Raw genomic sequence first — 15,754 nt, 5'->3', positions numbered from 1 at the left:
CTAGAAAGTTTGTGTTCATATGAAGTAGTATAATGGTGCTTAGGTAAAATTTCTCTAGGAACTAATATTCTAAAGTATTTCCTGATAAAACTGCAATCTATTTTTATATGGCTTGTATCAACTTCATTACAAAAGCACAAGTGAGACTTTGGTTTTGAACTAGAAGAAACTGACATGGTAACACTTCTTTCTTTCTTCTTTTTTGTAGGCTGGAGTAAAAGGAAAATTAGGCAGACTGCTGGGGATATTTGAGGTGAGCTATTCTTTAAAAAACAAAAACCCAAACATCTAAATACAGATGTGTCCACTGTGCGAGTTGATTGGCTGGGGAAATGGATATCTGTACAGCAGTAACCGATTTGATGTTCTCGAAGAAAGTAAAGTGTTACCTTTAAATCTACTTTGTAAGATTAAATAAGTAATTGGAAAAGGAGGTGGGGAAATGGGCTTCTGGTCTTTTTTGCTGCTCTGATGTGTAGGGTCTGAAAAGTAGAAAGTCTTTAAGATGTTGTAAATCCAAGTGTTCTGTACCAATTTTCCTGGAACAAATAATACATATCTGAAGAACTAATAGCTTTAACACTTGGAAACCAAAAAAGTGAAACCAGACTGAAGAGGGGGAGGCTTTTTAATTCAGACTAAAGATTTTGTTCTACACCCAGCTCTCTAAAATAGCCATAGATCTTAAGGCAAGAAAAGACCACCAGATTATCTAGTCTGGCCACCAGTATAGCACAGGCCACTGAACACTACCCAGCCACCTGCATGCTAAACCCCCACTGGAATTAAACCAAAGTATTACAGATCTCGTGAGACTTCTCTATTGTATGCCACATAGAACAGGAGGGATTGAGGTGAACCCCAGTGCCTGAAGCCCCTGCAATGGCAGAGAATTATGTGAGATACCCAGATGATTCTAGCAAGTGACCAGTGTCCCATGCTGCAGGGAAGGTTAAAAAAAAACCCTCTAAAGTCACTGCCACTCTTAGTGGGGGTGGAATTCCTTCACAACCCTGAATATGGCTATCGGTTGGATGCCGAGCACATGAGCAACACGTGAGAATGCTTGATACCGCCTCACACCACTAGCCAACCCCATCCAATATCCCTTCTCCAGCCATTGCCATCTTTAGTGTTTCATAGGAAAAACTAAAAAAATCCAGTTCAAATATCAGTGGGAAACCTCAGATTAAACATCTGGTCCTTCTAAGATCTCTTAAGAGCTTTCAGTCCTTTACCTCGGTTTTACTTTTAGCTTCACGCAAGACGAGATTGAACATTCTTAGTATCTTGAAGGTTTTAAAAAATCAATTCTAAAAATCAGGCTTTTGAAAAGCAAAAAAAACCAAATTCCTTTGTTCTTGAAGTGTAGGTGACAAATGGATCCAATCTAGTCAGTTTGAGTTACTTTTTAACTTCTGGTACTACAACTCCATCTACCAATTTTTGTGGTTTGACCGTCACTATTACCCTATTTTAAAAAAAGTTGTTTCCACCAATACTTCGTGGCATACCCACACAAGTGGGGGAACTGATGATGCAGAGTAATGTCAAATGCTCACAATGAATTGGGGAAAACCCTCTAATTTGTGCTATAGTTATTTTAAATGTTGCTTGCAACAGTAGCAGGCCAGGCATTAAGTTCTTTATCCATGTAAATAACGAATGAATAGTTTGAAAGGCAAGTAGTCTTCCCCTACTCCACAATCAAAGCAAACCGTGAGTAGATATGTTAATTTTATCTGCCATATAAAAGCTTATAATTGAATAAATAGCTTTTAATTATATTGACAAAGTCATATAACTATTTTAATTTAATATAGTCCAGTATGCACCTGAAGCGCCAATTAAGAGTTTGGTGGGATCTATTAAATGATGCCAGGCTGTCCTGAAAAAGGAATGCTATACAAAATAAAGGTGTCCACTGAAAAAGGCACATTGAACACATTGCATTGTATGAAAAAAATATTACTATTTGCTTACATGCCACACCTTCTCCTAATGGATGGTATCAGGCTCAGGAAATTAAGTTACAAGGAAAGGTTGAGTGAGTTACATCTACTAAAAAAGATTCTAAAGTGATAAATTTCAGCCATGAAATAATGGTAGAGTTAACACACGCACTTGAACATCTTGCCAGTATGAAAAATAAGTGGTGTGATCTTAAAATAAATTGGAGTAAATAAAAATGAAATAGCTCAAAAGTGAATAGTTAAAAGGTCTAGGATTTAAATGTAGCAGAGTGGGTAAACTGATCCCAAACACCATTTTAATAGCTCTTGTATAATTTCTCCCATCTTCTTAATTGATAGGTCAACAAGAAAACAATCTCAGTATAGCTTTGCTGCTTTACAGAAAATTAATTTTTAGGATTACAGATCGTTAAAGTGTAGACTAAAAATTACAAATTTTATTATACATAGACCCTGAAAATAGTTCTAAATTTCCACTTTTGTCTTCCATAACCACGTCTCTCAGGGCCTTATTCTCCGACACTAGCTTAACTGATAACATAACACATCAAGCAACATAATGACTATAGACCTACTTTAGATGGTGGTTATACCATCAACTGTTGCACAAGTTCTGAACTAAAGTCCTAATAACTGTTTAGAACTGCCTCAAACGAAGACAAACCTACCACACCTTGCTTACTTTAATATGCAATATCATGAAGAGCAGAAATTCCTTGAGATAGTTGATAGTAAGCTTAGATATGAAGTACATACTGATGGTCACAGTAACTTTTAGCCTGGTTAAACTACAATTGCTTCTATTTTACTCTGGCTCATGTCTGTTTTCCATATTGGGCAACAGTAAATCCCATAGGCTGATATACCCTGCTTCAAAATTTCCACAATCATGAGACTTTCAGATTTTATGTTGAACTGCAATGGCTGTTGAACAGTTATGAATCATCAATAGATACAAACTAGAATTAAAATTAAAGCAAATTCATTTGATTGTCAAATACTTAGTTTTAAATCATGAGTTAAGACTTCACATACCATAGGAGATAAAAATATGGCTTTAATGTCTAAATGATGTCTGATTACCCACATTCCTAACCTTTTTTTCTTTTTTACTTTGAAAACCTAGATGCCTCCAAATTTCCTTCCTTTTTCATGGATCTTAAATTGCAGTCTCTCAGTAGAAACACAGGAAAATTATATGTGGTAGTCTGAAATATACTGAGGAGAGATGCACTCAAATTATAAGTTCAGAATCAAATATCAGGTGGCGTTTATCTAGAGCAACAGTCTGCCAGTGAAGAATATACCTAAAAATTGCATTTTATGCTACTCACAGGCTGAAAGACAAACTTTGAATCAGCTAAGATATAAGTGACTCAAGGATACACTTCCTTCTTTGGAAATGGCAAAAATCTGCCTCCCATATGAAAATACCTCTTCCACATTCCTTGTCAAATGCCACCAACAGAATTTGGTCCAATAAAAGATATCATCCACCCTGTCTAACATCTTTAACAGTGAAATAGATTTTTTACCTCTTGAGTAGGATACTGTGGAACTGATGGACTGATGCCCAAGTCACATGGAGAGATGTAGTGAGGTTACTACATCTGCCATATCTACTGCAGCTGCTGGTTTCCAGAAACCAATAAAATGCTAATGACGACCAGCCTAGCTGGTGAATGCTGGTGAATATTTTATCCAAGTTCAGCCACTATTCACGTGGGTGTCATAGTATCTAAATATATCATAGGCAAACTAGATATGCTTGAGATCCCTGATGGTACTCCTTTTTTTTTTTTTTTTCCCGTTGCTTCCACTTTATTGCTCGGATTATTTCGTAGTGTAGCTGTTGCATTTCTTCTATGCTGCATCTAACACTGTAGGACCCTTAGTTACAAAGTTGTACCAAGTCTGTCTAGTTACCTGGCTCTTCAGTTGGAGGCATGGCCACACCTTAAACTGCTTCACTCACCTAGGTAACTGACTTCAGTTTTAGGGCACATTGGATGGGCCTCCTTACCTGCTAATATATGTAACTTTCTAAATCAGAGGTGATTTATAATGCCTCATCTCTAAAGCAAATCTAGAAGGTAAGGAGCCAACCACTAAGTACAACCTTTTTTAGGGGGAGGGGGGTAAAGCTAGGAGTTAACCCTAAGTAACAGTTCAGTTATGTAACTTGGTTTTGGGCAGGCATTCTGGACTCCAGTGGTAAAGCAATAAAGGTGCCTACACTGAAGATTAAATTGACTGAATTGGAGAAGTTCCCTCCATCACTGTTGTGCTTACATGGCTAGCTACACCTATTGCCCCTTATCTTTCTGGTCTCTAACTGCACCCACCTTAGATGTTTGGTCTCTTGTCCTTACCTGTGTGGAATTTATCACTTCTTCTACCCTTAGACTGGGATCTGGGTGCACTATATATGCTTATCACCCTGCAGATCTAACAGGGTTTTAGGAACTTATGACAGTGATGTTGACTAACCATCTTAGAACTTTTATTTAGTAATTGGAATAAAGAATTAAATTCTTTAAAACAGCCTACATATGCACACTTAAGACATGTCTACACAAGACATTACTGAATCACAATCGAATATACTCTAGATTCACACCTTGGTTTGCCACACAGTAACATCTTATATAAATAAGCCTTAAGTCTTTAGTTACTGCAAACCAAATTAGATGATTACTGGAATAAAACCAAACCAACTTAAATTCCCCTACAGACGCTTATCTCTCCCTCTCAATCTGTTTCTCTCCTGCCTTGTTAAAATTGGCTTTGGAGTGCCACAAAGAGCAGCCATTAAGGCTACTTACTTGATATTGTCCATGAATTGCCCATAATTGTAAATTGCTGGGTGTCTAGGGAAGGAGGGAAGAGACTCTTCCAAAAAGTATGGTCTGCTAACCAATCAGACTGTCAGGGTGAAAGATTCATCAGTTACCTAGTACAGTCACACCTTACTATTGGCGGATCTAGATTCAATATTAAAGAGGTTTCATTTTTTATTCTTCTTCAACAGATTTCCTGTTTTATGGGGAAATGGAAGATTAAATACTCTTGTGTTTAGTACTGCAATAGTAAGACTTTTATGAAGGATTTTATAACAAGAATATAAATATACAATAAAATAAAGTTGGTTTTGTTGTCCAGCAAATACATTTGCACACTTTGACAAATAACTTAAGAACGTGAATTTAAACAAGTGTCTTTAAAATAACTTGTTGCAAATTACTGTGAATTAAAATTTGTATTTCTAACATTTAAGCAGAACCAAGACCGGAAGCATAGGACTTACGTTTATGTTCTTACGGTGACTGAAATATTGGAAGACTGGGAGGATTCAGTTAATATAGGCAAGTATGGTTTATCTTTGCTGTGTGCTAACTTTATAATTATGAAGTGTATTTTATTTTCTAGTACCTACAACAGTTGATTCACTGTTCTCTATATCTGAAGAGATCCCTAATCTGTGGCAAAATTGAAATCATCGTAAATCGTGTTTTTCCTCAGCTGTACAAAACTTAACCTTCAAATATATTGCATTGCTTTAACGTTGTATAAAGGAGGCATTATAAAGCAATAAGATGGGATAAATAGTAACTTTTTTAGACATAATTGGAACTCCCATTTGTCTAGTTGTAATTGCAACTCTTCAGAAAATGGTTGCTTTTCATGGAAACTATTTTTAGCAGATTTTTTGCTTTTTTGTTGAAAAATTTTCAATTTTTGTTTCCAGAAAATGAAAGGATGCTTTGATTTCCATAAGAAAACCATGAAAAGTAGTTTTGAAAAGGCCATTATCAAACTTCAATGAAAAACGTTTGACCAGCTTTAGTCAAACTTATACTTCATCACTTCCCTAGCTCTCGAGCAATGCAAGTATTAGCAAAAGTTATGTTTACTTGTTAAAGCTTGCTATGTTTAGATGCATAGAGTATTTAGTCAGTCTAGTTAAACAGCTCTGCTCTCTTGCTATATTTAATCAGGTACCGATATCCCTAACAAGTTAGTCTGCCTTCTCTGTGGTTTTACCTAAATATTAACATGTTACTCATTGGATGGCACGTTGGTCAGTTATCTGATGGATCACAAAAGAGTTGGCTCCAAAACAGTATCCTTGCTTGGTTAGTTGATAGGTTGCCCATTTCAGAAACTGGGACTTTAATACTAAAGCACTATAGTACTATACTAAAGCAGTAGTACTATAAATCATAGAATTGAATTTTTTCCATCAAGTGGCATGTCAAGACATCTCTAGTGGGGTACACAGGAGAAATTGTGTAATGGTGAATTTTATTAATTATTGTATCTTCATAATAGACTACTCAGACGAAGCTTTAAAAGTCTGGGAATTTGTTATATAAAATACAGTAGTTAATTTACTTCAAGATGTACCAATGAGAACAGACACACAGAGATGCTAATGTGTAGAGCCCTGATTTTCAGTCACCGTACAGTGTGGGTTCACTTGCCCAGCAACTGTCCAGTCTAACTGAGAGCAGAACTCAATTGGGTGTTTTTTGGTTGTATACATCACATTATATCTGTACAGAACAGTGAAATATGGACAGATGGCTAAAGACAGGTGGTATTAAGAACACACACAGTATCATTGAGAATGGTGGGAATATGCGGGCAGCTGGTAGATTTGGAATGGGGTACACAATAAGAACAGTCTAGGAACGTCTGCCTTAGTGTGTTGTGGTACTTTCTGGATCCTAAAGATATCGGTCGTGTTTTGTGATAGCAAATAGATTGTATGGGTTAAAATGAGTACTAGTGTTTGTTATATTTTGGAATGTCCTCAGTGAACCAGGAAGAAACAAGTTGATTTCAGGATACAGTAGTGGAAGTTTTGCAATTGGTGCAAGAGGATTGGGCTTGTGGTTCTGGTCTGGTATGCACACATCTCTTCAAATATGAATGGTAAAGAAATACTGACCACTATTGTCAATATGTTTGAAAAACAAAATGGAATAACTTATTTTAAAAATAAGATTTGAAGTATATTTCTTAAAGGAAACGCTTCTCTTTAGCAGCTGTGGCAGTCTTGCCAGTTTGAGATTTAAGAGCATTTTAGCAATGTAAAGGGGTGTTTGCCTCTTCAGCAAACTTCCAGACTGCTCTGCTCTCATTGGCTTGAGATACTTCTCAGGACTTGCCTGTTTTTTCCTTCTCAATTACCAGTGCTTGGAGTTTTGCTACTAATCTATCCTCTGCCAAATGTCAGATATTAAATTTACTAACCCTCTATCAGCTTGAAGAGGGCAGATGACGATGCACATTCTCTCTGCTATGTTCAAAGTGGAATAGTTATTCCAAAATAACTTCTGGCATGAACATTTAATCAGAGTAGATTACACTAATTTGGAAAAAGGCACTGCTTTCATAAATGTCTACACAAGGAATAAGAGGGAAGGTCCTTTCCTGGATCAGTAAATGGTTAAAAGATAGGAAACAAAGGGTAGGAATAAATGGTCCATTTTCAGAATGGAGAAGTAAATAGTGGTGTCCCCCATGTGTGTCTACTGGAACAAGTACTGTTCAACATACTCATAAATGATCTGGAAAAAGGGGTAAACTTTGAGGTGGCAAAATTTGCAGATACAAAACTAGTCAATATAGTGAAGTCTGAAGCAGACTGCAAAGGATTACAAAGGGGATCTCACAAAACTGGGCAACAAAATGACAGATGAAATTCAATGTTGATAAATGGAAAATAATGCACAGTGGAAAACATAATCTGAACTATACATATTAAATGATGGGTCTAAATTAGCTGTTACCATTCAAGAAATAGATCTTGGAGTCATTGTGGATAGGTCTCTGAAAACATCCACTCAATGTGCAATGGCAGTCAAAAAAGCTAACAATGTTGGGAATCATTAGGAAAGGGATAGATAATAAGACAGAAAATATGGTATTGCTTCTTTATAAATCCATGGTACGCCCACATCTTGAATACTGTGTGCAGATTTAGTTGTGACATCTCAAAAAAGATGTAATGGAATTGGAAAAGATACAGAAAAGGGCAGCTAAAATGATTAGTGTTATGGAAAAGCTTCCATATAAGGCGAGCTTAATAAGACTGGGACTCTTCATCTTGGAAAAGAGACAACTAAGGGGGAATATGATAGAGGTCTGTAAAATCATGATTAGTGTGGAGAAAGTAAATAAGGAAGTGTTATTTACTCCTTCTCATAACACAAATACTAGAGGTCAAAAAATGAAATTATTAGGCAGCAGGTTTAAAACAAAATGAAGCATTCTTCACATCATACAGAGTCAACTTGTAGACCTCCTTGCCAGAGGATGTTGTGAAGGCCAAGACTATAATGGGATTAAAAAAAACCCAAAAAAACTAGATAAACTCATGGAGGAGAGGTTAATCAATGGCTATTAGTCAGGATAAGCAGGGATTGATATTTACCAGAGACTGGGAATGGTCGACTGGATGGATCACTCAATGACCTGTTCTGTTCATTCCCTCTGAAATACTTGGCATTGGCCATGGTCGGAAGACAGGATACTGGGCTAGATGGACCATTTATCTGATCCAGTATGGCCATTCTTATGTTCTTAAGGAGTTATTCAGGAGGAGTTTGTGTAGACAAGCTCTATGCCATAAAGAGAAGCCAACCAGGAATCTGTCCATGTTCCTAGCCATAAAGACTGGACATGCTCTAAAGAGCATGGATGCTGCAGAAACTGATGGATTGGATAGAATAGGTATAGGAACTCTACAAAAGAGATCCTCTATCTAAAATGTTGTTCACTGAAACTAAATAGATGCTAACGAAACAAGATAAGTTTGACTAAATCTTTCTGTTGCCCAGCTTTCTCTTGATGTCACCTCCCTGTTCTCCAGTTATCAGTCTACCAGAGCAAAGACAACCTGGATTTCCAATGTAAAGACACAAGAAGAGAAAACAAACAAAACTTTTTAGGACTCTATAAATTAGAGAGGGGGAGGTGCTAAGACCCGTTTTCCTCTGCTGCTCAGCTCTTCTGCGTTACATGCCACACCCATTTACACTTGTGTGGAGGGTGCTTGATACTAATCCAGTTCATATTTTTGCTTTGCACTTCACCTTTGTGTTCTGTTAAGTTTTTGGAGTTGGCTGTTGAGCTAAACTGCTATTGAAACTTGTTTGTAACACATTTTTCTTTGATGTAAATTACTCATTCAGGAAGGAAAAGAGAATGGTTTAAAGTAGAAGATGCTATCAAGGTTCTTCAGTGTCATAAGCCTGTTCATGCGGAATACCTGGAAAAACTGAAACTGGGCTGCTCCCCGACAAATGGGAATTCTGTGGTCCCCAATCTTCCTGATAACTCCTTATATGTCACTTCTGCACAGACTTCTGGGTTGCCCTCTACTGTGAGATAAAAATTTGGATTATCTTTTTACTCATGCGCCATCACGGGGGGGGGAATGTCTTTGAGTTCACATGCAGACATCTTTGCCTATCACTTCTCAGCAAAATCTGTGAATACATCATAACGTTCAGACACTGTCTTTTTTTCCTTTTAACAATGTTAAAATAGTATTTCAGCAAACTAAAGCCATATATGGAATTTTTTAAGATGCCTTAACTGGCCATTTTTAAAAAAAATCAGTATATAAACTTCACATCTGCTAAAGTAACATTAACATCTGGGTTAAGTGGAACTTATTCCAGATTTTGATTTAAAAATTTTTATTCAGGTAGTCTTTTAAAAAAAAAAAAAAAAAAGTTTAGCGGGAAACTTCTTGAACAAGTAACAGTAAAGTTTCTCTTAAATTTTCACTCAAAATGTACAATTAAAGTGCTAGAAGAGTCCTCTAAAATACTACCACTATCTGGGAAACTGAGCATGCTATTCAACTTAAGAGATACATAAGCATGACTATAATAAAGCATTAAATACATCCAGCCAATCTCACCAAAGGATTCAAACATCAAGCAACATTTTTCCCTCTGTTACCTTGATCTATGGAATTTTAACATACAAAATATAGTTGACCGCTCTAGCAAAGATTCTGAAAGAGGCTCAACAAGTGATGCTCTGCCTCTACAATTACAAAAGCTATTCTAAGATGTTCTTATAGTACTTGGCCAAACATACACAAAATTCATAACTGTCAAAAAAGGTACATGAAAACTGCAAATATGCTGTTGACATCCCCCCCTCCCCCCTTTCCAATGATCATTGTGTTGCCTTCCTCTGGTATCCTAGCATTTATTTTGCTCATGGTGAGATCCTGTAGTTCTCTTCAGGATTTTTCAATTCTCAAAGAAATAGCATCTCAGTTTCTTCTAGTTTTGAGTCTCTCATCGTTTCTGTGGCATAAAAGAATTAAGTACAGTGTTTGGAACAAAATTAGACCTATCCATATTCCCTTATTGGTATAAGTCCATTAGCAAACGGGTGAGCAGGAGGAAAATGGTACTTTGTGGGCTGGGAGCAGAAAGGGCTGGTATCTACATTTCAGATGTACCAAAATTTCCGTTACTTTATTAATGATTATGTTGGATATCCCAATTAAACTTGTAATACATCAAAAATATTTTTTATTTGATCTTTGGAAAGCAAAAGCAGTTGTTTTGAAAGTAGAGCTGCTGGTACAACTTAGCTGTAGTAAAGTGGGGAAAGCATCCTGTTTTAGTTACCATTTTCCCATTGTATGTGCTAGCCAAAAGGGGTGGAAATGAAACTCAGCTATGGGTCCCACACATGTTCTTGCCACTATGCCATTAAGACAGTTTTCTACAAACAATGCTATCTAGCTTATGCAGATACTTAAGTTTTGGAATTGTTAGGATCTAAGTGTTAAATCCAGCTTCCTCTCTTCTGATCAGAAAGCCAAAACTGAAGTTGGGGCTAAACATTGTGTCTCTTGTGAAGGCTGTTATGGGTAAACTCATTCTTTTACATAGCATTTGAACCCTTTGTAAATAGTCCAACTGGTAAATAGTGAGTGTAAAATGGAAAGTAAATTTAAACATTTTGTTACTCAATACACAAATGGTTAACTTCTACTTTTTTAGCACAAGTTGTGTAAAATGCTGCTATAAATTAAACTTTTGCGTGCTGTTACACTTTTTTTAGGAAAATATTGGTGCCACAAGTGATCCTTTTTGAAAAATTAGAACTTTGTGCCATATATATAAAGGCATTTAAACCATGGAGAGTAATGTTTTAGAGGTTTTGATTAATGCAAACTGCTCTTTGAAGAGGCCATAAGCACTGCTGATGAATAGTTAGTTGATCTCAGGAGATTTCAGGTATTTAAGGGCCAAAATCTCAAAACAATTTGGGAGATTTAAAATCTATTTTAACCCTTCTGAGTTGAACGCCACCAACTCTGCCTATCTCTAGTACTGGCTGACCGGGCTTAAAATTTTGAAAAGAGATGTACTAAATAAAACATCGAGAGAGCTGAAGTCAGGCACTTTGACAAGACTGTCTAATGTACTATGATGGTGAATGGTTTAATGGTAATAGAAACATCAAATTTTAAGTTACTCTAATCCGCTGTTTTGAAATGTAGTGAACCAATTAACTTTTCAGTCATGTACATTGACACTCATTTTTGTTCAGTAGTCATATTAACACATTAAACTGAGTTCATAACCATTACCCTTTTCAGAAGTTGTTGCTTTTGATTGTACAACATAATCCATGAAATTACCTACAAGAATCCAAAGTAGCTACTTGGTTTCTAGTTCATAACTGCTTATCTCAAAATGGTTTAAAACTCCTGGAATTAAAAGAGAACCCACACTTGTATAATACCTTAGTGGTAATGAATGCATGGTCTTATTTTGTAGCTCTTTATGTATTTGATAACCATGTAAAAATGTACAGAATTGCTGTTACTAACACATTCAGTTGATTGCCTATAAATCTTTTAATTTTTTGGTTGCATACATTTGGACTGTTAATAGTGCCACAAATTCTTAAATGCCATTTATTGTACAGTCTCTATGCAGCTTTCAAAATGAAGCCCTAAACTGTTCAATTTGATTTCCAAAGCTTTTCTATTCACAGAACTTTGAAGTATGTGACAAAGGCAAACTGACAATACTGTGCAGGCTGTTTACTTTAGGTGTGCTACAGGAAACCATTCTAGCAAATATCCTTTTATATGTTTGAGTCTTAGTAACAGTCACAGTGAACACTATAGTTCAATGCTACAGTAATTGGTGGTGTAAAATTTGGGATAAGGCGGATAAAACCTTGCATCAGTTCCTGCTGCTAAGATTAAATGTAGAAGCATGTTGCTGCTAGTAGTTTTGTCACTGTTACGAAGGTTTTCCAGTTTTACTTATGAAGTAAACTAGTGGTGGTTCTTATGGCTGACTGTAATGCATTATTTGTGCAAATAGGCCTAGAATTTACATTAATACTTTTTCCCTCTGAAGTGTTGGTGGCTTTGAGGCTACCTGGCTGGCTGAAGAGACAAAGGAATCTGATTTGCACCAATAGCTTTCCTGTAGCAGCCATGGTCTATTGTCATCAAGACATATAAGTAAATGTGATATGGTATTGCCAAATGGAAATGTAGCTTCAGCTTCACCTGAAGTGGAAGTTTTGTTACAATAAAAGCCTACTTTAAAATAGATGTTTTAACATGGCAAGAGTCTCAAGTGTATTGTACAGAGCCTGTTAAAGTGAAAAGAATAAATTGGCAGCTTATCACACACTAACTGTCTAGACTTAGTCTATTGACAAGTCACTGTGGAGAAAATCAAAAGGAAAAACATACTGGGCTTATCAACCTGCTTCTAAGAAGAGACATTTGAAGGAAACAATTTCAGTTGTAAACATTTTGAACTGCTTGCATGGATTTTTCTTTAAAGATTGATGTAAGAATTTTGACTTTTTATATTTGAGATAAAACATCAAAATAAAATCTGAACCAGTTGTATGGATGTCATTTTTCACTAGATCCTAGTCTTACCACTGATAGCAAAGTGCTGAAATACAATGCTCATGCCCCATCTGACGGGTGTGAGGATTGCTTAAATATAGCTCCAGTCAAAAAACTTTAACCTTGGTTAGCCTTCTCCATGCTCCCATTCAAAGGTAAGTATAAACATGGCCTGAAACTGGCCCATATGCACATATTCCTGTTTTGAATAGCACAGGTAAACATAGCCTGTATGCAAGTGCAATGAACAAGGGTTTTTTGTTTTTTTTAAAACTGTGTCTATAGACTCATACTGTAGGAGTTGTCTGGCTATAAACCTCATTAAACAGAAGTTGACAGGGCTGGCCTGTTGACATGCCTCAAGCCTTCCACTTGAGTGCTAGCGTGTATAAATACCATCCCTTCTTTAAACGTTCAAGTCCTCAACTCTGGCCCAACCAGGCACAGTGCCTACTCCCTACCACCGAGACTATGAGCCAAAAGTAGTGCTACACCACTGTAGGGAAAAACATTAAAACTTGTTTTGTCTTGTAGTGCCATCTTCTGTGGCCAGGTTCTCTCTCACCCTCTCTCTATTATTCCTACTAGGGGAAATGGAATCTTAACTAAGCTTCATACAATTTTTCTCTCCATCCTCCCGTATGATGAATGTCATGTGGGAGGACATCCAGCAAACTGATTCTGCCTACAGAGGCCAGCACCAAATATTTCACTCCTTTTTTTCCTGCAGCTCTCCGGCTTGCCTCGGTGGTGGTGGGCTAGATGTGGCTTTACACAGCAGGCACAGACAGTGTGAGGGGCCCCTTATCTCACAGCACCCTGATGAAACTGTATACTCACCTACAACTAGATCCATGGGCCTTCAGTAGTTGTCCTGGCATTCCTAACCCTATGCTCCACCCTTGCTCTGTTGAAGGCTGTTTCTGGGACACAAAATTGGTCATGCCTTAGAGGTGAAAGATACCGAACAGGCCATTTAACATTTGTACATGGCATCATAAAGCCCCAGTCACACATTGTAGTCCCCTACTGAGTGCAATGGAAGTGCAGAGTACTTAGCTGAGGGGGGAGAGGAGGTAATTTTTGGAGGTAAGGGGGGACAAAAATTGTGCTGACTGTGTTCAGTACCTTTCATTGATAGGAAGGACAGGGGCAGTCTCTCACCCTAGCTGCTGCTTTTCAAGGCTGCTAAACAACCTGGTTACTGCAGTCTAGACTGTTTGCTTATGCTCTGCCTGAGCTTTCATTTTTGGACAACTGTCCCACCTCTTCCCTGGTCTGAAAATAAAAAGGGAAAATGTTTGTCAAAAGTAATGGAATCTAAGAACTGCTCTGCCACTAGTGAAAGCAGAGGGCTCAAAAGGCATGGATACAAATGCACAGGGAAGTATAAACACCTGGAGAGCAATGAACAAACCTGTTGTATAATCAGCTTCTACTAACCTAAAGGGCCTTGGTTCAACTCCTACATCAGTCACCCACGGTAGTTAATGTTCCTAAATTTTTTTTCCTTACTTATACCACTCAGTTTCATTAACTGATGGTGGTATCAGTCAATACGAGTGTAAGAAATACATACAAAAGTTGATTAGTCAACACCATCCTATCAAGCCTTGGCCCAGTGGTTAGCTGCACACTGAACTCCCACCTGAAGTGGCATAAGTGACCAAGCCCTGGGTGTAATAGGGACCCACACCCCCCACTTTGACATGCAGCATTTGCTCCCATCTAGTTTAGCTCATTCCTCTCCACCCCCTCACTCTGCTGCTGGATTGTTGGCTCCTGAGTATGCTATGGGACAACATTCAGCTGTGGGAGGCTGGTGTCAGCAGTAGCTGATGGTTTTACTGAGCTCACTATGACAGTTAATACTATAACTAATTCAGTATTCCTTAGGGTTTTTTTTTTTTTTTTTTAATACTAGTTGCCCTAATATTCCAATTTTCAACAAGGCACAGATTTGCACTAACTTAACTGCATTGAAAAAGTCGTAAGACCTGAGGGAAAAGGTTTTGGCAGGTGATGGGGGTGGGGGATGTTGCTAGGATAAGCCATTGGCTGGATGTTCCTGCTACTATGGTCCACAGCAATACAACATCTAAACTGGCATCTATATGATTTCTAGTTAATCCAGTGCAACAAGTAGCATGAGTCTCAGCTTTACTGTTCTGGACTATCTGCAACATGAGGAAGGTACATCACTTTACAGTTTTCCCCCACAACCACAGAGAGGCAAGAAACTCGTTTTAAAATGAACAATTTTGTGGCAAAAATTCTTTAGTTGTAGTTGAAGCACTTGCTGAAGATTCCTCTGGGTGACTGACCTAGTGATGTTTTTTCCTTTCTATTTTTAATTCACCCCACTCCCCCAACTGTGTTTTCATGGCATCTGCTAACCTTTTCTGTGGCAAGAGGTGCTTTATAAATAGAAATTTGCAAACATTCATCCCTCAACTTTTTTAGTCTGAACATGGCTCCTGCAGTATCTGATGTTATGGAGCTAATCAAATGGACTGTTTCTTGCCAACAAACAGCTGTCTAGGTCTATCAGTTTAGTTACCTCAGGTATATTATTTTCCTTTGCTAATGCATGTTACCCGAGTACTAGTATTCTGCTAAAACAGTTAAAAACTTTTGGGTCCTCTTGCAGTCTCAACAGTCATGATTTTTACTTTGTTCAGTGCTTAGAAGAGGTAAAGCAGCCCTCATTACTCATTCCACTCAAGTCCAGGCTGCTATTTACCATAGATCAGCGGTTCTCAACCCCCCCCCCCCCCCAGTACCACTCGGGTCAGGTACAGTCAGGTCAAGTACCGTTTGCCCCTTTTCGGCGGCAGGGTTTCACCGGAGG

At 37.6% G+C, this 15,754-nt stretch overlaps 1 protein-coding gene across 4 annotated transcripts in view; it reads left to right on the top strand.

The window, feature by feature from the left end:
• Nucleotides 1–15,754, top strand: part of NUDT4 (nudix hydrolase 4) — a 64,318-nt gene that overhangs the window by 41,182 nt on the left and 7,382 nt on the right. The window contains exons 3-5 of one of the 4 annotated variants that reach the window (XM_067559822.1): nucleotides 209–253; nucleotides 5,251–5,338; nucleotides 9,176–12,897. In XM_067559822.1, coding sequence (XP_067415923.1) covers nucleotides 209–253; nucleotides 5,251–5,338; nucleotides 9,176–9,375 — 333 coding nt within the window. In that variant the 3' untranslated portion in view covers nucleotides 9,376–12,897. Of the gene's footprint in view, nucleotides 1–208; nucleotides 254–5,250; nucleotides 5,339–9,175; nucleotides 12,898–15,754 lie in introns of those variants that run through there. The other 3 variants (XM_067559823.1, XM_067559825.1, XM_067559826.1) reach the window with 3 other exon arrangements.

This window comes from Emydura macquarii, unplaced genomic scaffold (assembly GCF_026122565.2).
Source record: "Emydura macquarii macquarii isolate MOO-44397 ecotype Brisbane River unplaced genomic scaffold, CSIRO-AGI_Emac_v2 contig_2205, whole genome shotgun sequence".
Lineage (NCBI taxonomy): Eukaryota > Metazoa > Chordata > Testudines > Chelidae > Emydura > Emydura macquarii.
This window is presented reverse-complemented; position numbering and strand designations above follow the sequence as displayed.